Here is a 26,591-nt window from a genome sequence, read left to right on the forward strand (position 1 = left end):
ATAGATTATATACAGTATATACAGTATATATGATTATTTTACATATTTCTTTATAGAAAATTGATGGAAAATGCTTATACATCTGTAAGCTATGAAATTCTACTGTTGCTAAAGATTTCTGAAACATGAACATCCATAGTGCATATATGAGAGACAGAAATGGATCACTGCAATTCTTCATGCCAGTTTAATTATAAGCTTTCTGTGAACCACTATGTTAGTCTTTCAGTTAGTAAAAGAAACACTTAAAGAATAACAGAGGAATGTGGTAAATTAAACTTTTTGTTTTATTGACTCACGTATCAACACTCCATCACCATTGAAACAAAGTGCAGCATAAATCTCTGACTCAATAATAAATAGACAAGTCACCCAATACTTTCCCACTCTCACCCTATCTGTATCTATATTTCAGCTTCTATCTCTAGCATTATCCACCTTTCTCTGTCCATGGAACTGTATCTAATGGTTCTGTGAACTACCTTGCAATGACATACGGTACCTGTTCATAAATCTATTCTGGCTTATTTACAGCCTCTGCTGTAGTCAGCACTTTAAACAGTACAAATCCTAAGGTACCTTTGCCATCTGTAGGACTCTAGCTGATGCCAAGCTGCTGGTCATTGCTGAGGAACCTGAAACAGAAGAGTATCTACTGCTGTACTACAAGTCAGATCTTCACTATTTCCTCTTAAGTGTGTTGTCTTCATAAACACAAAGCTGTGCTTTTAGGACACAAGATTGCCTCTTAGGAGCTCTGGATAGTTTACAACCAATTCCAAAAAAAGTTAGTGGTTTTGTTGATTTAAAAATGGAACCTTCACCCAAAGTTTCTCAAGCAGTACGAATAAACAGGAGGTTTTCTGATGCTGGATCCAAAACAGAGGAGCTTTTTTTTGGATGTGAAACCCAACACTGTTTTGAATCAATCCTGGTTTATCAAGACTGACCTTAGGTGTTCATCCTAACTCAAAGGATCCTTCATGAAGAAAATGGGCAGGCTCTAGACAAAGCATGACATTGTGTTGGTGTGGTGCAGATACAAAGACCCGCAACACACTACCTGAATTGAACAACAGAATATTTTCAACATTCAGAGAAAACGAGTCCTCTAGTGGAGTCATTTCTCTGAACCTAGTGTCAATGTATACTGTATATGATCATCATATTATGCATGTGTACACAAAGCATTCATATTTGATAAATATAGTAAATATTAAAGCAGTAACTTACTTTTAACTGTATAGTATTGTACAGATCGTTATTTAGTCCTTTTTTTGTTAGTTAAAAAAAATCAATTCTTACCTTTTTTGGAATTCTTATTCTTACCTATTAAAATAGACAGTATATGGCCACTGATTTGTTTACAGTTTATAATTCTTTCAGTTTTTAATCTACAAAACAAAGACCACCACTAACCAGACACAACCTGGGTAATATTAGACTTTTCTCAGCACAGCAGTAACACTGTAATAACAATAGTACTTATATAAAGTGTATAATTACTGGCCACTTTATTAGAGCTCCAGCTTTTTTGTTCTAACTACAGTTACGGTTCTACAGTTTTGCAATCTGTGTACTCTATGGAAATTATCCATTTATTATTGTTGTTTTGGTTTCAATCTGATTTCAATCTTATTCATCCAATCATGACTGCCCCTACTCATTGATTGACATTATATTATAGAAGACTTGGACTACAGTCAGTTATTGTATAGCTGTAATATGCACGTTTATGGGAAGCGTAACATTAATTTCAGTGATCTGCAGGGGAATTGTAGTGACATGGTGGTGTAGCATGTAGCGTTGCTGTCTCACAATGAGGAGTCTCTGTGCGCACATTCTCTCTGTTCCCTATGAGTTCTCAGATTTCCTCAAAAAATGCAGGTATAGGTGGACTGGTGACTAAAAGTGTGTGTGTCCATCTGGGGGGCCATCCTGGATGTATACCCACTTCACACTGGGATTCCCAGGATAAGTCACATACCAGGATAAAGCACTTACAGAAGATGAATAAATGACCAATACAGCTGTAGCATACCCTTACTTATTCCATACTCATGAAGGAAAGCACGGATAAAGCAGTGAACTGGATAAGACGCCCTCTTCTTGTACAGTGTGGCATTGCAGACAGCATCAGGCTCAGTCTGGGCTCTGATTGCTCTGCTGAGCTCCACTGCGCGGCTTTAACCAATCCCGTGTCTGTATGAGTGACGCTGAAGCGGATCAGAGGAGCGCCCCTTTAGCACACACACACACACACACACACCCACACATATACACACGCGCGCGCGTATACACACACACACACACACACACACACACACACACAACGCGACGCAACAGAGTAGAGCGCGAGACACTAAACGTTTCAGTCTTGTTAACAGACCGAAAATCTTTCCCGCTTGTCATCGAATGTGATCTGTGAAACTTCCTCGAAGATTTCCGCGTCCTGGTGGAGGAGAGTCGCAGCGCTTTCGTCTTCTAACCTGCCCCGGGTTTTGTTTTCGGCTCGCGTTACGCTTTGCGTGATCGAACTCGCGCTGTCGGGGATAAACAGCAGGAGCGAACAGTCGCGCGTTTGCTGAAGAGTGTCTGCGCTCACGAGGAGCTTCAGGGTCTCACTGTGACCCTCCAAGTACAAATGTTTCCTCCGTAAACCCTTTTCATTCCGGACATTACAAATACACACTGCAACGATGTACCGCCGTGAATCTGTGGAGATTTTCATGGCTTCTTGTGACGCCTTTAAACTTTCCAAAAAATAGGTGTAAAGTGAAGCGAGCTGAATCTCCGAGCGTTCTGTGTCTCCTGATACTTTGCTTCACTGGAATCGGCTTGTCACTGGGCTGGATTACACAAGCAGACGTGTTATTGAGTAGGAACAGTTTTCACGTCCATAAATCGCCACATCCCGTTTGAAGCTGGCGCATGAAAGCCACGCTGTGCCGTGCGTCCTGCTCAAATTGGCCACTCGCGTCGTGTGCACCGTGTGCGATGTAGCGCGTCTGCTCACTTTCCTCCTTCTCATTCCCAACAAATCTTGGGGCGTCACCGAACAGGAGGGCCTGAAAATGATACTCTTTCGAAAATTTCGGGTCTTGATCCTGACCGTGTTTCTGATCGCGTGCTCCTTGCACATCATGATAGACTTGTTGCCGCGGCTGGAGAGTAAAGGCACCGGCGGCTGCTCCTGCTCTCACACGCCCAGTGAGGACCCGCGCAACTGGGCCAGGCCTCTGGTCCGAGCCGCCGCCCCGGAACCTCTACCGCTTCACAAACACACTCTGCGGATACTGCAGGACTTCAGCAGCGAACCTGGATCCAACGTGTCCTCACACTCGCTGGAGAAGCTCAGCCCGGGCGGGGAGAAGACGGTCACGCGGAGGACAGGTGAACACCGCGCACAGGCGGGACAGGACCGGGAGCAGGAGACGCATGTAGCAGGAGTGAGCACACGCTCCAGACTCGCAGCTTTGTTCGAGCATCCGCTCTATAAGAGACCTTTACCTGTCCTCACTGACCAGGACACACTGTTCAACGTCAACACCGACATCAGGTTTGACCCCAAAGGAGCAGATAACCAAGAATGGTTAGTTTCTTCCTCTTTGCTTTTCTTTTAGAAACGTTAAAGGTCTGGAAAAGATATATTACTTCCATAAGCGTTATGGATTAGTGCTTAACGAAGTATTATTATTATTATTATTATTATTATTATTATTATTATTATTATTATTATTATTATTATATAACAGTGAAATGTATTTTATTTCTATATAACTTTACAGTTTGCCTATAATTAATATATATATATATATATATATATATATATATATATATATATATATATATATAATTATGTGTTTAAAATGTAACAGTATGTAACTTTAAGTTGGCTGCTGTTAAGAAATTATTATTTTTAGATACTCAATATAATTACCACATACAGTAATAACCCCTTGAAACCTTTAAAATAAAAATAATTACTCTCTCACTTGCTGGTTAAATTATAAGCCTTAACTTCTGAAGTACTGTCTTCTGAATTGTGAGTTTAGTTATTATTTAGAAACAGCAGCTGGTCTTATCAAAAGCTGTGTGTGTGAATGCTCCACAGGCATGGACAGGAGAAGGATGGGGAGTTCAGCCCTACAGGTGAGCTTACAGCAGAGTCCTATCCTAACTGGCTGCGCTTTCACATCGGCATCAACCGCTATGAGCTCTACTCCCGCCACAACCCTGTCATCGATGCAATGCTGAACGACCTGATTACACAGAGAATCACCAGTGTTGGTAAGTCACAGCAGCTGAGTATTGTATGTGTGTGATTCCACTCTAATGCTATTAAACAGTACAGTGATATGGTTGGAGCTGGAAAGATGACAGAGAGGAGAATTTCTTTTTCTTTTCCTCAAACAGATGTGATTGGATTTGGTGCCTTGCACATTGTGTTGGTGTACATTGACTATAGACTTGCTTTCATCTAATTATAAAAAGTTATCTACACTGCAGCTTCAGTTTCATCTGCATTTGATTAAAATGTGACTTAAAAGAATACAGTGTTTAAATACACTGCATGTAGACAACTAAAGCTGTCTTATAAGAATCAGGCAGTGATTAGTGGGATGCAGCTGCATTGGCGCTCACACACACTATTGACAAGAACAGAACGTAGTTTACTTACACTGCACTTGGAAAATCAAAACCTGTTAAGGTCAGCTGTCTTTTTTTGTTTCAGCAGAGTCTTTATTTGAGATGGTTCATACTGTAGGCAGAGGGCTTTGTACCATGGCCTACCAAGAAAATTTCAATATACTTGTTTCCTTTTTGTCTCTAAATTCATTGATATATTCTCTGCACTAAATAGCAGCGATGTAACTTTTTTAAATAAGACAACAGTTACTTCATTAAGTGGAGAGTTTGCATGATGCATTCACTCTTGTTTTCTTTAAAGCCATGAAATCTGGAGGTACGCAGCTGAAGCTCATCATGACATTCCAGAACTATGGCCAAGCGCTCTTCAAACCTATGAAGTAAGTACTATGTGTACATTTCAGACAAGGAATCTCTGTCACTCTTGCATGAAAATAACTAATGTGTGTGCATCATGAAAAAGAAAGGTGTGAGAGAATTTGTGAAAGAAACAAAGGAAAAATGCCAGTGACGAGAGAAGTGTGGCTCTATTTGTATTTAACCATAAAAATACATTCAAACATTTTTATTTGATTTTCTATTAATATTTGTTTTGATTTGAGCTAAGCCACCTAGATGCATATTTTCTACATGGATTCCATCCAGGAGCAGTTGCTTTCAGATTTTCCGAACTAAAACACTGTGAATCTGTTGGCTCAGAACAAATGTCTGATGATATTAAAGGGATTGTAACATTAGTCACAAATAAGCACTGTGGTGCATAAAATTGTTTTGGCAAGCTATGCCTGTCTGGTTTTATCATCACATTTCTGATTATTGCTACTCTGTTTTGGGAGGTACGTTTTTATCACTGCTGTTTTATTTAATTTGGAGTCATCTTTCATTCTAATCATTAAATAATAGCTTTGGATTTGGGCCATTGATGGAGGATTTATGATAGCCATCACAGTAGTTTAGAAGGTGGTTTATCTTCTGTCATAAATATAGGTTACAATGGGAGGGTCGCTGTGTGTGGATTTGACATGCCCCTTTCTACGAGTAATAATGGCCTCCCTATAATTTTCTAAAGCTATAAATGGCAGAACCCGAATCACCTCTCAGTCGATCTACAGCCATGGTGCTATCTAAGTGCAGGTGCTCTGGCAGGTGAAATTATTTTGGCTCACTCTGTTGTGTTTTTAGAGCATTATAGCAACTCAGAGTTATACAGTCTCCTCTGTAGCTATTGAACAGCAAGGCCAATTCAGTAACCATTTTTTATGCTATAAACCAAAGACGTTTGTATTTGAGATCAAAAATAATCACAGGAGATGAGGGTTTATGATTTCACCTTTTCAGTTTACAGTTGTTGTTGGTTTTGGGGGGTTTCTCAATTTACGCTCCTCTTTAGGTTGACGGCCAGACTAATCGCTTTCTCTGTAACCCCGATGAAGTCCATTGTTGAGTTGGCAGTGTGTTTTTGGTCATTGTCCCCTGATTAATTTGGATGCATTTTGTTGTAAATGGGAACACAAAATGTTCTTGCAAATTTATGATTCCAATGTGAGTTTTTGAAGATTAGTGAGCATACATGTATTCCAGAAGCAGCCATGCAAGCCCAAACCATGAAGATACCACCACCATTTTTCAAAGATAGGCCTGTATGTTTTGTAATTGAATTCTTTTGGATTTTTTTCCCTCCACACTATGGCCTTTCAATTATTTTGGTAAAGGTTTATCTTGGTTTCTGAATTTTTGTGTAGCATCTCTGTTGTTGTTTTTTTGCATTCTGCCCTTCTGATTCTTACTGCTTTTTTGGGTTGTTCTTCAGAGCTCTCACAATGTTTTCAGTGTTTGTGCAATGCGATTTTTCCCCTTTTCTCAGTTTCATACAGACTTGTTTTTTCCTTCCGCTTTTTGATTTTCATGAAGGTTTATCAATTTTAACAACAAATGCAGTCTTCACAGGTGAAACCTATCTGATAAAAATGATAAACATGATTATTTTATTCTGTATATAAAAAACAAATGTGTTTTAGCAAACTTTATAATTTTCTGTAAATACAGATGCCACAGAACAATAAACGTCAATATCTAATGTTGTCTGATACAGTAACTACAGCTCAGCTTACCAGTATCACAAACTGGAATATGTTTATGATTAAAAACTACTAACTGTATGTCCCAAATTTACAGCATATAGACATTAGTAAGTGTGGCGGGTGTTGACAAGTCCCTCATATGATTTTTCTCTTAAACTGGTAGGCATGAAGCCTGTTTGGGGTTTTCTTTCTTCCAGCTTTATGAAATATGTGAGGCACAGTAGGTCTATTTATAAAATCAGATTTGTTTTTCACACACATGTATCTGATGTGGGCTTCCATTGAATTACAGTCTTTTTAGCTCAGACTGAGGTTGGGACCATGCGTAGCTCCTTTTCACTGGATCAGCAACATCTCAAACACAAATCTGATTAGGTTCAGTTAAATGAGCATGTGAAAAAGAAGCAAAAGAAAAGAAGCTACACGCTCTCATCTAAACATTGGTGTTAATAATGATTATGCACAGTACTGTAGGTCAACAATCCTTTATTTGGCTAAGGCTGTGAAGCAGGTTACATATAGCATACAGCAATTAACGGTACACAAATAATTCCCTCACAGGAATACTTTCATCAACAGTGTGTTTGGTTTCTGCACAGGGAGTATTTAGGACAGAAGAGAACAATGGTCCTTTGGTGAGAAAATAAATGTTATTAGAGAGCAGGGATCGGCATACAGTCTGTTCCTTCTATAATTAGCACAAAGCAAACAATCGACTCTGGCTTCTTCTGAACTGGACCTCATTCCTGTATTTTAATTTTAAGATCTGTCATTAAAGAAAAATTCCTAAAAAATCAACTCATTTTTTTCATTTTTTTGCTTAGATGAAAAGGTTAGGCGCTTGCATTCTTTTTTTCAAGGTTAACTCAAGTGTCAGATCCAGCTTCTATTTTTAGGAAAAAAAACAGTGGCTGTTTTGAGTTGTGTTTGATTATGCAGTGTCTTAAACATGGCCTTAGATCATTTTTTCCCATGACCAAGCAAAGAGTCAGTCCTTCCTGAAAATCCTTCTACTTTAGTGCTTGCATTTACATTAAAAATGTTTCTGATTGTGTTCTCGTACAGATCTTCCTTGTTGCAACATTTTTGGTTTAGTGAATCAGGTGCAGAAAAGTGATTCATGTCTGTCTTCCCATGTTTTGCATGCTGTCATATCAACCTGAACAGATTGCATAATGGGATCAAATCCCATTAAAGCTTTTAAGCTTTATTTATTTATTTATTTATTTTGGTGGAAATCTGTTTACATTCTGTTTACAAGCTGCATTAAAGCATCTAAAAAGGAGCAATGCTACATAATGCACAATATTCCAAAGATCTATCAAACATACTGATGGTTGGACTAACAGAATATGAAGGTAATATTTTTGGTCAAATCTCCAGCTCAATAGTTAAAGTATGGCAAGCATAATAATAGACCAAGGAGCAATGAGTCATACTGTGTTGCAATAAAATAGCAGAGGCCAGTCTAAAAAACTTTCCATGACAGAAAATACTGCAGAAAAGGTTTTGAAACAGAGACAGTCTCAGGCTGATTAATACAATTCATCTGTGTGTCCCTGTTGTTTGTCATTATATCCTAGATGCCCTGTGTCTAAAACAACACGTTCATGGTTTGCTGAACCACTTTCTTGACCAAAACCGTGACAGTCATATTTTCATGGAGTGCTTGCTTTGTTGCAGAATAAGTGTGATTGTCGACAGTAGCAGGTGGTGAATGTTTACCTGAGATTTATCTCCAGTGGGAGAGGCCTTAGTCTTGATCCTTTATGTGGCTGACTGTTGCAGCTCTGCCAACTCTCAGAGGAGCCAGACTGCTTTACAGACACTGACATGATTCATACTTAATTAGCACCTTTTTAAACACACAAAAGCAACTCAGTTAAGTTTGCTGCCATCCATTACAGTGTTGCAAAGAGTTTGTCTCACTGTGGTGTTGTGCTGATGACAGATGAAGAAAACAAATTAAAGACTTTCTTTAGAATGTTTGATTCTCAGGTGATTGCAGACTTAAAAATGTAGCCTTGTGTATTTGGTTGACCTGAGACGTGTAGGATTTATCCTGTCAACTGAAGGAAAACTATTTGATATGTAGGGGAATAATTCAAAAAGAAAAAAGAAAGGAAAAAGGTTTCAGTATTTAGAAAGATGTGCCTGGTCGATGAGCCACAGCTGATGGTTGGATCTGCTTTAGTACAGCAGGCCACTGGCAGTATTTGTGTACTGTAGCTGCCCTCCAAACAGTTATTTCACTCTGAGCTTTGATTGTATGTGACACGCTGCATTAAACCAGAAGTATAAAAATACCCCCCAGCCACTGAGCAGACTCAATGACTGTACAACCTTATGCCAAATACGACAAGCTTGTTTGCCATGTAAAATATTAGAAGCATATAGATAGTCAAACTTGCAGACCCGACCTGATGGCCACTGTTCTCCTTTTCAACATTTTTTCATTGCACAATTAGCTTTAGGATATGAAGAAATGAACTGAACCGCAAACACAGACAAACAGTTAAAAGTCCTTCATAATGGATCGGTGTAGGTATGTGTGATTTCACTCATAGCAAAGGTTAATGGTGTGCAGAGACCATAGATCTCTTGATTTTCAAGATGTGACCTTAAAGGTATATTATAGAGCTCCCTTAAATGACACATGATCTATGACTCAATGCTCGAATCTCATCTATATCATCTAAACAACTACAGCTTCCCCTTATCAGATTTTTGGGAGACATACTTTTTCACATAGTCGGTCTATAAATATCAAAAAATAAGGTAAAAAATCTGAGATCATATTGAACGTTTTTTATTTAAAGCTGGAAATGAAAAGAACATATAGCTTTGGGAAACAGGAAGGAAAAGGTTATAATTTGGTCCATCCATCCATCCATCCATCCATCCATCCATCCATCCATCTTCTACCGCTTTATCCGGGGCCGGGTGCCCTTATAATTTGGTATAGTCAATAATATTTCACTATTTAGATTTTAGCCAGTTAGCTAGTAATATAGGAGTAATATAGTATAAAGGGTAAGAAATGCATATGGTTGAAACACTGATGGATATGTATGTATGTATGTATGTATGTATGTATGTATGTATATATATATATATATATATATATATATATATATATATATATATATATATATATATATATACATACATACATACATACATACATACATACATATCCATCAGTGTTTCAACCATATGCATTTCTTACCCTTTATACTATATTACTCCTATATTACTAGCTAACTGGCTAAAATCTAAATAGTGAAATATTGCATTTGTATATATATATATATATATATATGTATGTATGTATGTATGTATGTATGTATATATATATATATATATATATATACACAGTAAATGTGATGTAATGAAGTTAATACAAAGTCATTCATTCATATTTACCATCCCTGTAGTTTGAATCATTGGTTTTAATTAAAACCAATGATTGGTTTTAATTAACATTTTATTTTCTGCTACTTTCCAGCGAAAATGCCTGAGTGTATCACACGTTGTAATGTACTGTACAGATCAGACGGTGATTTTAAACAACTGCATCACATAACCTACAGGTGCTGTCCTGAGAAATAATTAGCCATTAATAAGGCAAAATTCAACGTTGTTAACTTGATTTTCTTGATCTTGATTGTCAGTCTTAATTATAGTGGCACAGACATAAGCTCTGGGCTTCCTTTTTTTCACACTAGGACAGACTCTCTAATTGGCACACACCATGTACTAGGCTATCTGAAACATGGCTTGGAATAAGACAGATAATTAAAGGACAACAGAAAGTTCAGCACCATGACTCGATCAGCTCCTGCCAGAATAAGGATCAGTTTATGGCCCTGGACAAGGCTTAGGAGACATCTGTTGTACATCTTAACTTCAAACACACGCTGCTTCAGTCTTTCTGTGGACCCCAGGCTGGTTCGCACGCTCTCTACATCTGAGCCTGAGGTGAATTTACTCGTCTGAATGTCCTCCGGTTTTCTATACTGGCCATTTCTGCTTGTGTCAGAGAAAAGCATGTAAGCAAAACCAGTTATAAATCTACTCCTGGATTCAGATTCACAAATTCCGTGCTTCTTTTTGAAGTGGTTGTGAATTTTTGCTTCACTATATCTAGCTAGTTGCTTTTGTTTCATCCTCAATGCTTTCTCTCCCCTGTGCGAGTCTCAAAAGTTCATTGCAAAGCTTTGTGTTGTGATCAGTACCGCAGTTGTTACAGCAGAACCTTGGAGGATTGCATGTATGCCATAAAGGCCCAGCGTTAACCTCAGACTGCTCTTCTGTTGTCAAGACTCTCATACAGACGACTGATCAAAGTCTTTTGTGCTGGGATGAAATAACAGAGACACAAAAAAATGATATGGCCCTTTTGTGGTATTAAAAAAGAGATTAATATGTTTTAAAGCGGAGGAAAAGACAGCTATTCTGCTAGCTTAAACTAGTTCTTAGAAGGTGATAAAACTGAAGATGAGGGTTGAACACACTAAAGCAAAGCAGGCTTGCAGGAAATCATTGATCTGTTTACTCTGCAGAGATGAGCAGAAGGGGGAAAAAAACACACACACATTCGCCAGTTTGTTTTACAGCATATGCAAATATGAGCTTTGGAATCTAATTTGTGGTTAAAGTAGGACCGTGTTTGGGAGCTAATCTCAAATCATGCAAAATAATGTGCATGTATTATTTCAGGCACAACACTAGTGCTGGCAGACAGCAGAGCACAGAGGAGGCACTTATTTCTGGAACACTGGAAGTTTCTCTAAATTCCAGCGTCCTTCGCCAGACGCACCTTATAAATGGCTCTGATCCAAGAATCTCACGTGAAAAACTGAGTCTTGCTTCTTTAATTCTCTCCTAAAAACAGCCCATCTTTGTAATATTCTGTGAACCTTTGCTGCTGAATCATTTAAAGGACTTACACTGACAAGAGGGTTACAGATTCAGAAAGCCAGGATCTTACTTTCTGTGAGAGCTTGTCATGCTTTCTGTTATTAAACTATTTTTATAGAGATTGGTGAAAGAGTTATGGTGGAAGAAAATTGCAGTTAACCACAGGCAGTGCGTTGCTCACTGCAGACTGTTATAAACATTTTGTGGTATGAATGCAGCTATTCAAACATCCCGACTATTTTGCAGCTGACTAGTGAAGATAAGTAGTTTGGCTGTTTAAGATGCATGCTGTAATGTTTGTGTATTCAAATTCTTTAGCGGTAAATAGGGAATGATTTTTTAAAGGGCTCCTGACATTACTTTTGTATTGCTGTTATAACTACTACAACCTGATGATATGTTGGACTGCAAAATTATCAGCAGCAAAATAATAGGAGACGCTACCTGATTCATATCCGCACATTGGGGTGTGCTGGAAAATAATCAGCGACAGGGTGGTGTGACACATCTCCAGCTACCGAGGTGATTATTTTTCTAACAGAACACATCAAAGTGTTTGTTTCCTCTTAAAACCTTGTGTCAACAATAATATTTTTTTCAAATTAAAGTACAAAACATAATACTTTTCACCCATTTATAGTTATGTTTAACGTTGTCACGTGTTATCACTTGTGTTATAGCAGCGCATCTTAATTTTGTTCTTTCTCTCATGAATTTAATTTGGCAAAAAAATGTAGTTTGCATTACAGAGAAACCATGAAATGCTATCCTGGAGACTTTCCTGTGTCAGAAAATCCAAAGTTACATCTTTCCCGCTGAGTTCTGACAATGGAGACTCTTTTTAAAAATGCTAAATTAGTGTCTTCTTACAGGAAGCCACTGTGTCTGCCATGAACTTCCCTGTGTATAGAACGTATAATCTATCAGAGTGCATTGCATGAATATAAACATGTGATGTTCCAGGTAATACTGCTGTTCCAGGTAATACTGCTGTTCCAGGTAATACTGCACTATTGTCAGATCTGCCACTATGTAAGGATCAACACTCTACAGAACGGACCGTGCTGTTATATGAAAATAATACACACTCTGGAGCAGGGGGAGGGTCGATGTGGCACGATGTGCAATAGGACGTGCAGCGTTAGTTGTTTTTGTATAACAGCATGATCTGGAGTGTGTTATTCCTCTCATAGCACAGCAATTTGCCTAAAATTGCAATGTTTCATTTATCATTTTTCAGAATCTATGAAATGTCCACATTTTAACAGTTCATAGTTAGATTTATTGAGAGATGGATTTTGTCTCTCAAAACACATAGCTTGTCATTTTACTGAGCATACAGGGTCCTGAAGACTTTCCTGTGCTGATAAACTTCTCAAAGCACTATGACTGTTACAAAGTGTTCACGGCCGCCCAGTAATCCACAACTTCTAAAAATGTTTAAAACATCACATCTACAATTTTAGCTTGTTTAGCAATAACATAAAATTCTGTTTATTGGTCTTAGGCTATATGGATAGATAGTCTGTTCTGTGTATGAGCTGTTGCTATAAATATATCGGATTACAAAGAGCACATTAATTTTAACCTCGGCCATGTTCCAGCTAGAGGTAATTGTGCTAAAATGATGCTTTCTGACCAATCAGATTCAAGAATTAAATAAAATGTGTAATGGTTAATGTTGAATAATTATACATTAGGATTTTATACACAAAGCCTTTTCTCAGCTCTGCAACTTGACCTCTTCTTTAGTCACAGCTTGCAGCCTAGTAGTTTTTTGAAGGTAGTTCTTTGTTGTTATTGTTGTTTTTTCTGTACATTGTGTTTGTGCTTGGAGGATTATGAAAGGAACTTAAGCTGGAAAATGTGAACACATCAAACATCACGGTTGCCAAGGGTGTAGTGAAGCTGTTTTTTTTTTTGTTTTTTTTTTTTACTTTTTTTGGCTTGTAATTTTTTTGTCACCAATAAAATTTCGCAGACTGTTCTCATAAATATTTAATGATTTCAGTTCTGCTTTTCTTAGACTAGATGGCTTTTTTTTTTTATTTCCTCCATGGTCTGTACAGCAGGTCTCTATGGCCATGGTCATTGGCATTCACTGACTATAGGGTTCTCTGAGTATTCCAGATTAAACTTTTATAGCATGTATAGGTAAGCTATAAACCACATGGGGCACGCTGTTATAAGAAAATAATTACTGCCCGAGAGGTGTGATGTGGGTTTACCACCCCAAAGTTAACTATTTTCTAGTAACAGCACATGTCAAAGTGTTTTATGTGACAATGGACACATCATTCTTTTTTATCTATTTGTAGTTTAACAAACATTTGATGCAGTAGAACATCTGTCAAACAAGTTAGTTCCTGCTATTGCTTACTTTATAGCAGCTATAAGAAAGTTCCCTCTGCAGACTTTATTTTTTCTCTTTCAACATTAAATACAAAAAAATACAACGTCATATTACCTGTGGTGGAAAACGTAATGTTCCAGCTTTACATCTGATTGTTACAAAGTCCAAGATCAAGCCCATGGTGCCCCGAGTACTTATTTTTCACTTTTAACCTATTGCATGAGCACAGACTGAGCTTTTGTTCAGCTGTTTAGTTGAGATTAACATCTGAACCAATGCTTTCAGTTTATGTTGGTGTTTCAGTTTATCTTGGTGTTTATGAAGTTTATTTTTATGTAATGTTATCAAACTTAAGTGACAAACTAATTGCTAGTCTAATGCCCTTTTGAGACCTTTCAGATGACATGAGTCTATATTTTTTCTAGAGCAACTTATAAACCTAGATCAAGAGCCGCCTCTTTTATAATTAAGCATGAGGAAAATGAGAAAACAAAGCTCGACCACAAGTCAAATCTTGCCAACAGCCAGGCCAGACCAAACTGTATAATTACTCTGAAGTGTTCCTGCAATAAATCTGAATCCACACATGAAAGAATTCGGGGAACATCTTTAATTATAGACACAGAGGACCAAATAAACACAGTACCTAAGGAGCAACTTTATGTAGAACTTAGGAATGCTGGATTAAAACTGGTAGGAACTTGCAAGTAATGATGTTTCTGGGCATATTCACACTTCAATTTCACTGAACACTGGTTTGATGTCTTATTTGGCACAGTTTATTTGAGTGAAAGCACTACCATTAAAACACTGGCATGAACCAGACTATCACAATAAGAGCCCATGAGAAGGTCACACAGAAGGACACACAGAAGGTCACACTTCCAGAATGACATTGTTTAGGGAATAGATGACTCTTTGTTTAACACTTTGTATACATAAGGATAATGAGGATAATGTTACATATGTCAGGAATTAAAGCAACAGTGTGTTATTTCCTTGTTTGGGTCTGCAACAAGAAACTTGCAGGTGTGATCACACTCTCAGAGCTCATTTGTGTGTGCTTTAAATATCCCACTGGAAATAGAGATGCGATATGACAACTATAAACAGCCGTTATTAATGACAGAAATTGAACTGATGAATTTCACACTGCGGTGTGTTTCATGATGCATTAACAGTTCACTGCAGTGTGCACGTCTGATGCATTTATCGCACTTTGCTTGTAATAAATAAACTGATCTTTATTTCCTTTGCTCTAAAACCTCTCTTGTTTAACACAGACAGAAATAGAGATGATTATTCCCTAAATAAAGTAACCCAACCTCCATGTCTGATCTCTATGTTGTCAGAAATTCCCATGGTTGTGCAACACCCCAGTATTTAGGTGGTGCATTGGAAATTTGATCTCTACTCTGTTTTTATCCAGAGGATCAGATACAAGCCTGAGGTGGGACAGAGGAGACTCTGTACTTCTATTGTCCTGCACTTTCAGCTCTGACCACCCCTTTATCTGTACGAAATGCATACGATGGACGAAGAAAGTAGAGCCGATTAGCGTAAGAGCAGAGAATTGTGGGTCTCAAGCGGTACACTGACCCATAATAGGAGAAGTCGAGGGTGTACATTGTAAAGTGGGAATTTGTTTAGTTGAAAGTTCCAGATTCATTACAAATGTCATGCACTGCTGGACCACTTAACCACATCCTGTTGTAAGAGAGAAAGTAAAGAGTTTGTAAAGGGCTTGCATTTTTTTTTAAATACTTTTTTGTTAAACAGTACACTCAGTGTTTTTTATATTATAACTTTTTTTGTATAAAACTCCAGCAGGCTTTTGTGTGCCTTGAACAAGAAATCTCTTGCCAGTGTGTGTATTCAGTGTCACTAATCAGAGCTGTATGGGGTCCAGGTTATGAAAGAACATTTCCAGTTCGTGTGGACAAGTGTGCGGTTATATAAACCATAAAGAATAAGCAATCATTTCCAAAGGTTCTATAACATGAAAGTAACATGAAGCTGTGTTTCATATACTTCTCTCAATAGACATAGCAGTGATGTAGGTGTAATATTAGCAGGTAGCCTCTTTAATCTGATATTTGAACTTGCCCTAAAGCATAAGGCAGGTGGTAAGAGCTTTGACGTGTGCTTGCTAATATTACACTATTGCGTCTGCCTGCCTGCCTGCCTGCCAGAACAACTAGCTAGAAAACAAAGGTTAGTTGAAGTTTTTGATTTCTGTAATGTTATTCACTGTTATTGATTCAGTGTTATTGCTAATATCTCCCTATATCACTAGTAACTTTTAAGCTGCATTAAATGCATTAATTGGTGTCTTTCTTCTATAGCAGCTTGTAGCCAGTGAAATTGGATTACACAAAGACAGAAAGGTTATACTGTATATCTCTCAAGGAAAGTGAGGGGTTTAAAAAAAATACCTCTTGTCTTTACTCTGTCTTTTAACATTTCATGGAACTCATTTTTGTTTGGACTGACATGGTTTCTCATTATAGGTTTCGGGCTGTCATGAATAATCACTTTGAAATGTTTTAACATAGTGTGCCACTGTCCGTATGTTTTAGTGTATGATTCAGTGTAGATTCATGTTTTGAAAAAGAAGTGGAAGGAGCAGAAATAACTGAGATGTTACTGCTAATATGTCATGGTGGTACAGTAAGTCCAGAGGTTAAGAACAGTGTTCACTTGTCCTGATCAGAGCACCAGTAAGCCATTTAGTTTACAAACCTCTCACAGCAGGAGCTGCTTTTACAGAACTCGTGACTCAGATGTTTCTTCCATCTCCTCAGCCTCTCTGAATCCCAGAGGGCAGCTGCTGACACTGCAGCCAAGTACGAGTCGGGAGATGCGTCCCCGTGAAGAGGAAATGCCTTTCAATCATAGGACCTCACAAGCCAAATTGTTTGTACAAGTCTGTACCTGCAAATGTGTTCTGAGTATTTTTTGATCCTAAGTGACATGTCAAGCAGCATCAAATCGCAGCAGAAAGAAAGAAGTTCTCAAAGAAAAATGATTAAAACCAGTCAAAGCAATACAGCATGTTTATCAAGTGCTCTATTATCAGCAATTATTATCACACACTCATTATCAGTGACTGTGTAATGTTATTCTTCTCACAAAGAGCCTTTTCCAAGAACACTGTATGTGAGTTGGGATTACACCCAAGATTAGATGACAGTCTGTGGCAAGGCTCAATAACTATCATTATTTTTAAAATGCCTAGAGAACCGGTCTATAATTCCTGTTAGCAGCACTTGAAGCCTCATCTTTTCCTCCATCTTATTTTATTGCTCTTTACATCTCTCTCTCTCTCTCTCTCTCTCTCTCTCTCTCTCTCTCTCTCTCTCTCTCTCTCTCTCTCTCTCTCTCTCTCTCTCTCTCTCTCTCGCTGTCCTCCTCCTCCCTCTTCTGCCCTCCGGTAGACTCTAGCCTCAGATGCTGGCCATTAACTTTCACTGAGCTGCTCTGTAACGTGAAGGAATGGTGTGCCCTCGGCACAATGAAATTGTGACTGGGTCATTGTTAACACTGCTCTAATAGCCTGCCTGTGTATCTGCTTGATGTGGAGCTGTGTTTGCTGCACAGCTGCTGATGACCCTGGAATGACACAAATAATGTGTTTGGGTTATCCTATTAACAGCCAAGGTAGAGAGAGAGAGAGGAGGAAAGGAGCTACGTGTAAAGCACAAAAACAGCTCTCTGAATGCCAAAACGAGCAAATCCCTGCCTTTACAAACAGATACACTTTCCTTAAGCTTTCTCACAGGCACCCGTCTCCCTGATCCAGGAATATTTTCCGGCTGCTCTCATACGGATTACTCTTATTGCTGATACAGAGAGTGTTCAGATATTTCAAATCCCTGCACTTCTTACACAGATCAGATGAATTCTTTATTGAATGAAACCCCAAAAAACCTTGCCTTATTATTCAGTTATTCCTCTTAAAGCAAAGTAACAGTCATAAATTATTCAGTAGGTACATTTAAAGAAATAGTTGCATCCAGTACCCTAAAGGGCTTTTGGTTTGTCCTTCTGGGATATGTGATGAAGCTACAATCTCTTATGAATTATCCAAAGAATCTTTAAGAAACTTTTTTCAAGTGTACAGTCAAACGGGAAAGGCATTTAGGGACAGAAGTGAGTTTTTAATTCAGAGTTTTCAAATTAAACAAAATATGAAAGATTTGGTGTCAATTTGCTGTCAAACAGTCAAGGATCTAATAAATTTATGACTGTAATACAATGGTGGAATGTCAGAGATTCCTTGTAATGTCTCTTAAATGTTCCTGCTCAAAGGAAGGGGAACTAGTTATAAATTATGTAAAGCCTGCTCTTACGATATTCAGTCGCATCCTGCCGTGCGGCTTCGCTCTCACAGCTCTGTGCCATCTTCTTGTGTTTTCCCTTTGGAGGATAAAGCTTAATGCTGGACCTTGAGATTTTCCTCAGGAAAACAAGACTTACTGCAGCATTCCTCCCCTGCCGCTCAACAAAAGCTGATATTCAGGCTTTGTTTTAACACTAGAGTTCTGTGTGTATTGAGGATGTGAGCTGATACTGATACCCTCCTCCTTTAAACTGTTACCCCATGCCCTTTATGCCCTTCTACTGTGGCCCAGTACTGGATTTCTGTGGCACTCGGCTTGTGGTGTTCCCCTACTGCTAGATAAATGCTGTTTTGATATCCATGGGGAAGATGAGCCTGAGGAAGGACAAATAAGGTAGACTACGTGCACAGTGTACAGAATCAAGAATGGAAGATTTAGGCCTGCTAATTAGTGGTAATTGCTGTATAGGCAAAGCAATTTACTTGTTTTCTCTGGAGAAATGTAAATTGCATACCTTTTAGGCTTTGCACTTAAACTATGTTCATGACCTCAGTATGAGAAACAGCATATATTTAGATGTGCATGAAAGGTCAAACCAGTATATTTGCATACTATAGTAATCAGCGATAAAGCAGAAGAAAAGTATGTACATTGGCTTCTGAGATAAACATCATTAACATATGATTTAATTATACATCTTCACTAAATTGGCAAAGCTGTGTCTTGTTAACCGTTACTAAATTTCTCTGAATTACACAAAAATATACATAGGTTTGCATTATTGTTGTTGTAAAAACACTTTTATAACTGGTTTTAAATAATCAGCATTTACCTTAATAAAAGGGCAACTAACTGATAATGGTGGCTGTTTTCTTTGAGCTCCAGTAGACATGCTGCGATGAAGTGATCAATTCCAAGTAATGTGCAATTAATTTGTAGATCAACAAGTTAAGGCAGTTTCAGCTGGTTGTGGTCTATTTAAACACCAAAACAAAGATATCAGTGATCTGATCTGTGTATTAACTGATACTTAACAGGTATCCAGTTAATGATCATTAATGCTCATAGGTTAGAAGCAGCTACAGTACCGACACAAAGTTTCTGACAGTGTTCATTACCACCTTACTCACTAGCCACCCCATCGGCTTGTGAGGGTGAACCCAGTCTTCTTGCATATTGATAAATTCACTTCCTTGTTTTGAATCATTCCAAAAAGATGGTATCTCAGGAACATAAGTCATAATCAATCTCAAACATATGTCACCCTCCACCTTATTATGATGTCTAATTTCCTCCTATGCAACTGAGGCACATTTACACATTTATGTGTATTCATGCTCAAAGAATACCAATCAGAGCTTCGCTTGCGTCTCAGTGGATTTTTATAAATGAGCCATGCTGCTTAGAGGCACACCACATGCTAAGGCTGGATACTCCTATTCAGTTTGCAAAATACCATTGAGCACAACAAATATGTAAAATTCCGTGCCCAAATTTGCTCCAAATGAATTTTTCAAGTGTGGTTGCTACTTCCATGTAAAACAAAAAGAATAACTTTTTACAAACATGCTCAATAATCTGGCTGTCAAATTGAATGAAACATATGATGCTGTTATTCAATGTGATTAAGTTATTCAATGTTATCTGTGAACTTATCACACATAAATACACAATGTTAGGCTTCAGGTAATCTCAGCCTCAGATCCTTCACCCACAGGACAAAGAACCGTTGATATTGTTTGAGCACCTTTCTGGAATAAAGTTTCAGAATAGTAATTGGCTCTCCAGGCTTTTGTGAATAATCACTTCCAGCAAGAAAATAAGTTTCTAAGCATTACATCCCAAATGAGCTTCCTCATCAAATACATTTTTATTTAAATGAAAGGCATACTTTCAAATGTTATACATTTCCAAGAAGGTCCCACTAAAGTGCTCCTGAAATCACTGCTATGGTTCATTTTGGCTGCCATTACACACCTCATTTTGCTCTAATAACAGCTGGTGTCTTATGTTTAATTTGTAATTGCAAAGAACCAATGGGTGATATGTTTTACAGCCTCTTGTCAGTCCTGCATATTAACAGCATGATCAAGCTGAGTGAGTCTGGAAAACCACAACTCTGTGTCCCGGTGCACTTTATAACCTCACATCAGACATCAGCAGCTGCCTGAAGCAAGATGGGCGGACAGTGCAAGCTGTGTACGTTTGTAAGATCCTGGATGCATTATCAGACAGAGTAGCCCAACATCTATGGCTGGTAAATCTGTCAGAGATTATGTGCAGATGATAGATTCCTCTTTATGGTCTGTTGATCTGGCTGGAATATTTACAGGATGCCATTATGGGTGTGATGGACCATAGAGGGGTTGATGCAGCAGAATGTTTAGGCCTGACTGTCGTTCAGCTCGGTGGGCTATTCTCAAAGGCGGGAAGGATTGGTTTTCTGATTGTTGCAGCATGGCTGTCAGCCCTCTGTCATATTGAGAGGGCCCCTTTAAACTGACAGTCAGTTGTGATAGCGAGAAGAAATCGATTGCTGTCTTGGACACCTGATGCTTTCCACAAAGGTACATCTATCCAAAGTATCTAACAATCTATGAGCTCTATGACAGCTTGAGCTTTAGGCAAAACTGCATGCTACAAATCTGAACTCAGAAAAAAAACCCACACATCCTTCTTGAGCCCACACCATCTCCTCCAACGCTTTTCCCACACATGTGCTGACAGAAGGCAAACAGCTGGCCTCCTGTATATGTGTATCTCTGCTTCACACCACAGGGCACCGCTGACAGTTAGTGGGAGACATGATTGAGGAAGCTATATAGCGTTCAACATAGAGTAGTACTACCCAAACAGTAATGCTCCATTATAAATATACCAACACAGAAACAGCAATCCTACTGAAACATACACACACAGACATACTCATTCATGGGCAAAAATATATACCAGCTCCAGACATGCACAAACATAGAAACCCGAGCCTGAGCTAGGGTTCAGAAAAAAAAAAGTGACTATCTAGAGACAGTAAGAAACATGTTTGGTTGCTTGGATGAATTTTTACAGCATGGCCGAGCATTCCTCCTCCCATAAAGCAGACTCAAGGCTGTCGTCGGGCTCTCTCAATAAACAGCTTTGCCAGCACTGTCAGACACGGCACTAAATAGTGTCCATCTGGGCTGAGCTGAGCTCGCTGCATGTGTGGATGTGTGCAATGGCCTCGATTCTCGCTCGGGGCCAATGCGCCCTTCACAAGTGAAACTGCACCAAGTGCTTTAATGTTGAATGAGAGAAAAATGATAGCAGCGTTTTATCTGACAGGCCGTTTCAGACACCAGCATCACCACCCCCATCCTTCTATTCCACACCTCATATGTTTTGTAGCTGCAAAGACACAAATTGTGGTGAAATGTGGTTAAGGGCATTTCACCTCATTGAGTGGTGCTCTAACCGTGGCTCAGGTGGAGTAGTGAGGCTGGTAAAACAAAGTGCCTCCTGGCGTAATGTGTTATCTGTTATCAGCAACGCACCAGTGAAGGCTGCTTTATTTTCTCCCAGGTACCCCTCACACCCTCCCCATCAAGATCTGTTCACTCTACAGCAGCCAGGGCATTAGCTCCAAAGGTCATCTCTGCTCCAGCAGAGTTTAAACAATGCTCCATTTGCTAATCATAGTAAAGTCGAATAGTCCGGGTGCAGCCTCGTTGGAAAGTGCACATCAAGTGATGAAGTTTAGCATGTGGTTCAGCAGCATGTGGTTTCAGTGCTCAGTTGTTCCTCTGCATCACATTAACTGGAATGATGGAGTAAACCTTTAGAGCATGTACAGCTGCCATGCATGTGTATTGTTCCTGTTCTCCAAGCAATTATCAGTGACACATGTTTAATGGTATTTACTGAGAGAAGGGCCAGTAAGGGATTCAGGCACTATGCACAGTCACAGCTGTTTCTCGAACCATTAATCTGTTCTTACTTATTTTCTCATGGTATCAGATTTTGTATTATGCACACCTTTTGTGCTCTTACACCCCACAGAATTTTGCTATCTGCTTCCTATTTTTGCTTGCAAAGCAAACAGTCAACGAATTTTTTTGCTGGCATGGTCCTCTAAGTCTTTCGTGTCTGTGTGCGTGTATGTGTGTGTATGTCTGTGTGTGTGTCTGTGTGTGTGTGTCTGTGTGTGTGTCTGTGTGTGTTTGTCAAAGAATTTTTGCTGGCATGGTCCTCTAAGTCTTTGGTGTGTGTGTGTGTGTGTGTGCGTGTCTGTATGTCTGTCTGTCTGTGTGTCTGTGTTTTTTTGTGTATGTGTGTGTGTATTTGTGTGTGTTTGTGTCTGTCTGTGTCTGTCTGTCTGTGTGTTTGTCAACTAATTTTTACTGGCACGGTCTTCTAAGTCTTTGGTGTGTGTGGTTTGTATGTGTGTGTCTGACTCTCTGTCTGTCTGTGTTTGTGTGTGTGTGTGTGTGTGTTTTTGTATGTGTGTCTGACTGTCTGTGTGTGTGTGTGTGTGTGTGTGTGTGTGTGTGTGTGTGTGTGTGTGTGTGTGTGTGTGTGTGTGTGTGTGTGTGAGTCTGTGGGTGTGTTTGTATGTGTGTGTCTGACTGTCTGCCTGTCTGTGTTTGTGTGTGTGTGTTTGTGTTAGTGTTTGTGTGTGTGTCTGTGTGTGAGTGTGTCTGTGTGTGAGTGTGTCTGTCTGTGAGTTTGTGTGTGTTAGTGTTTGTGTGTGTGTGTCTGTGTGTGTGTGAGTGTGTCTGTCTGTGTGTGTTTGTGTGTGTTAGTGTTTGTGTGTGTCTGTGTGTGAGTGTGTCTGTCTGTCTGTGTGTGTTTGTGTGTGTTAGTGTTTGTGTGTGTGTGTGTCTGTGTGTGAGTGTGTCTGTCTGTCTGTGAGTGTGTGTGTGTGTGTGTGTGTGTGTGTGTGTGTGTGTGTGTGTGTGTGTGTGTGTGTGTGTGTGTGTGTGGCTGTCTGTCTGTGAGTGTGTGTGTGTGTGTGTGTCTGTCTGTCTGTGTGTGTGTGTGAGTGTGTGTGTGAGTGTGTCTCTGTGTGTGTGTGTGTGTGTGTGTGTGTGTGTGTGTGTGTGTGTGTGTGTGTGTGTGTGTGTGTGTGTGTGGCTGTCTGTCTGTGAGTGTGTGTGTCTGTCTGTGTGTGTGTGTGTGAGTGTGTGTGTGTGTGTGTGTGTGTGTGTGTGTGTGTGTGTGTGTGTGTGTGTGTGTGTGTGTGTGTGTGTGTGTGTGTGTGTGTGCACATGTGCACCTTATGCACTTTGTGCAAGTAAGCTCTCTGCGTGTTAAGAGTAAACAAAGAGCAAACAGTGTCTTTACACCCATGCAAAGTGCATCCTCAGCATAGCTCATGAGGTCCTTGTCTCAGCAGACTTTCATTTTAAAAGCTACACTATAGACACATCTCTCAAATCCCTGTCTTTGTCTTCTCTAAAATGAGTGTCAAGATGGAGACCAGTTTATGATGACCAGTGTATGAACTGTGCATCAGGCTGAAATAAAAGCAATGGCTAGATCAGGCAGTTTTTTAAGTGTTTGTCAGGCAGTTTTGTTTTGTGTGCAGTTAGATAATGATCTAGGTAGAGAAATAAAGATCACATATATTAATACAGGAGCAGACTGTGTTTAGTCTTGCAAGGTGAAAATACTTAATTTTTTATGCTTAAATCATTTCTTTTATATTTTGGCATCCATTAAGAAATACATTATGTGGTTAAATAATTTGAATATAATATAAATTTTTTCACATTACAAGCCATTAAAAATATCTTTGACAAAAAAGGCCTTGGTATACAAGGAAAAGATACAGCACCAGATTATTTAATAGGAAACATTTAAAGTGCCAATACATATAAATGGCAATCATGTAAAGGATGTTTTGTAAGTAAAGTTAGATTTTGCTAATAAATAAATAAATAAATAAATAAATAAATAAATAAATAAATAAATAAATAAAACATTGCATGTATATGTGTATGAAAGATTGTGAAGATCTTGTAAAATATTTTTGTGTGCTGTAACATACAAAAATACATAACATAAATGTCCTTTCACTGTAACTAAGTGGCTAAGCATAAACCTGTTCCAGCATTACAATGCCCCTGTGTACAATACGAGGTCGGTAAAGACATGGTTTGCCAAGGTTGGAGTGGAACTCGTGGAAGAACTCGTGTGGTCTGCACAGAGACTTTAAAATGGGATGAACTGTAATACTGTACGTCAGGGTTCTTACCCAGCATCAGGGCCTATCTCACTAATGCTCTTGTGGCTGAATAAACAAATCCCCACAGCCACGCTCCAATATCTATTGGAAAACCAGAAGAGTGGAAGTTATTATAACAGCAAAGGGAGGACCAACTTGTTTTATTAACATTAATGGCCATAGATTTGGTATGGGATGTTCAACAAGCACATATAGGTGTCATGGTCAGGTGTCCAGATATTTTTGGTCATGTAGTGTATCACAAGCAGGTAAGATCTACTGAATGAGGAAGAAAAACCTACTGGAGCCTGAGCCTCAATCTTTCTGTCTCTCTCTCTCTCCCTTGTCTCTCTCTCTCTTTCATACTTTGTTTCATTATAACTTCAGTTTTTCCATAAACAACACTAGTATACACACATAGACACCTTCTTTTTTAAACATTTTTTACAGTTACCCAGTTAAAGCTTTGTAACTCACATTGTCAGATTGTCCCAGTTGATAGAGGTGTATTATGTCCTATGTACAGGGTGGCTGATTTTGATCTTATGGCCCTCTGACACATATCTAGTTTCCTTTATCTTTTCCTTGTACAGCAATGAAGCAACATGGTCTTTTCTTCAGTCCTTTCTGAGCTTTTATGGGAAGACATGAACCCTCCAGCTGCTGTTGTACAAGGTACTTTGGGGAGGCAATGCAGCAGGAGGTGATTTAAGGATCACCACATCCACAGCTTTTCCTCAGGTTCCAGCAGAGTCTAGGGTGTGAATAGGACTTGAATTAAATATATAAAAAAAACAACACTGGGAACGAATTAAAAATAAGGAAAAAACAATATAGCTTGGGTGGAGCATCAGTCATTTTAAGGACAAATTGTACACACACTAACACCAATGGTCAGTTTACACTAGCCAATCCACCTACTGACATGTTTTGGGAACATGCAAAGAAACTCAACACAGACAGTAACCCAAGATTAGAATTAAACCAGGGACCATGAAACAGTGAGAAAGGAATGCTACCCGCTATCAAATTAATGGTTAAATATTCATTCATATACCTTTCATAAGGGCTTCAACCTGGTCAGGGCTATGATGGATAATGATCCAGGAGCACTAGGTGTGAGGCAAAGTGGCAGTGAGCCACTAGCACTAGGAGCGCAAGCTTCATCTCATAGCGGAGCAATGTGGATTGTCTCTGGCAGCGTCAGTGCTAGCTTATTTAATGAGCAGCACATATGTCATCCTCACAGCTGTGTCTGGAACAAGCAGCCGGCACAGGATGGCACTCCACACAGAAATATTGCCACGAAACCCTGGGAGAGTCAGTGCCAAGTGTAGTAAGGGAAGAGCTTCCTGGTTGACATTTTGATGCGAGAACCCAGAGAGAAGCAGAGATCTTGAGTGAGTCTGACATGAGTGCTGCTGAAAACATCCCAGCACCAATGTATATGAGGTAAAAATATCTTGACCAAAAGAAACAAATAACACTTGTTGATATTCCTTACCTACACTGCATTAAAGCAATAAAATAACAATAAAATCTAAGTGAAAAAGGCAATGACAGGAAGAAGGTGAGAATAAGGAAATTAACAGAACATGTATGTTTCTTGCACCATCACAGCTCGATACTTCTGGACAAGTTTCTAAAAGTGCTGGTGTGCGTGTGCGTGTGTGTGTGTGTGTGTGTGTGTGTGTGTGTGTGTGTGTGTGTGTGTGTGTGTGTGTGTGTGTGTGTGTTTGTTCTCTCAGGGGCCCTATAAAGTTCCTTCAGTTAGCAGACAGAAGGTCATGTTGTGATCCAGAGCATCTCACAGGTGCTCTGTGGGGTTAAAGGTCAGGAATATGAGAGCAGATCTTGGACTATTGACCATTTGTCCTGCCAGTCTGCTCTGAAACTTTGTGTGCTTTGCCAACACTGTCACATAACACAGACGCCTGTAGCACGCTAAAATCACTCTCAAAAACTTCTCATTATATTAAGGACTGAGGTACAAACCTTTATCACAAAAGGCAGCAAGCTATAACTATGGTCTATTCGTG

The 26,591-nt window shown here is 39.1% G+C and overlaps 1 protein-coding gene across 1 annotated transcript in view; it reads left to right on the forward strand.

The window, feature by feature from the left end:
- Positions 1-2,268: 2,268 nt before the first annotated feature.
- Positions 2,269-26,591, forward strand: part of fam20cb (FAM20C golgi associated secretory pathway kinase b) — a 32,395-nt gene continuing 8,072 nt past the window's right edge. Inside the window, exons 1-3 of the mRNA XM_027137671.2 lie at positions 2,269-3,592; positions 4,115-4,290; positions 4,952-5,030. Coding sequence (XP_026993472.1) covers positions 3,075-3,592; positions 4,115-4,290; positions 4,952-5,030 — 773 coding nt within the window. The 5' untranslated portion in view covers positions 2,269-3,074. The remainder of the gene's footprint in view (positions 3,593-4,114; positions 4,291-4,951; positions 5,031-26,591) is intronic.

The sequence above is a fragment of the Tachysurus fulvidraco genome, chromosome 8, assembly GCF_022655615.1.
Source record: "Tachysurus fulvidraco isolate hzauxx_2018 chromosome 8, HZAU_PFXX_2.0, whole genome shotgun sequence".
Lineage (NCBI taxonomy): Eukaryota > Metazoa > Chordata > Actinopteri > Siluriformes > Bagridae > Tachysurus > Tachysurus fulvidraco.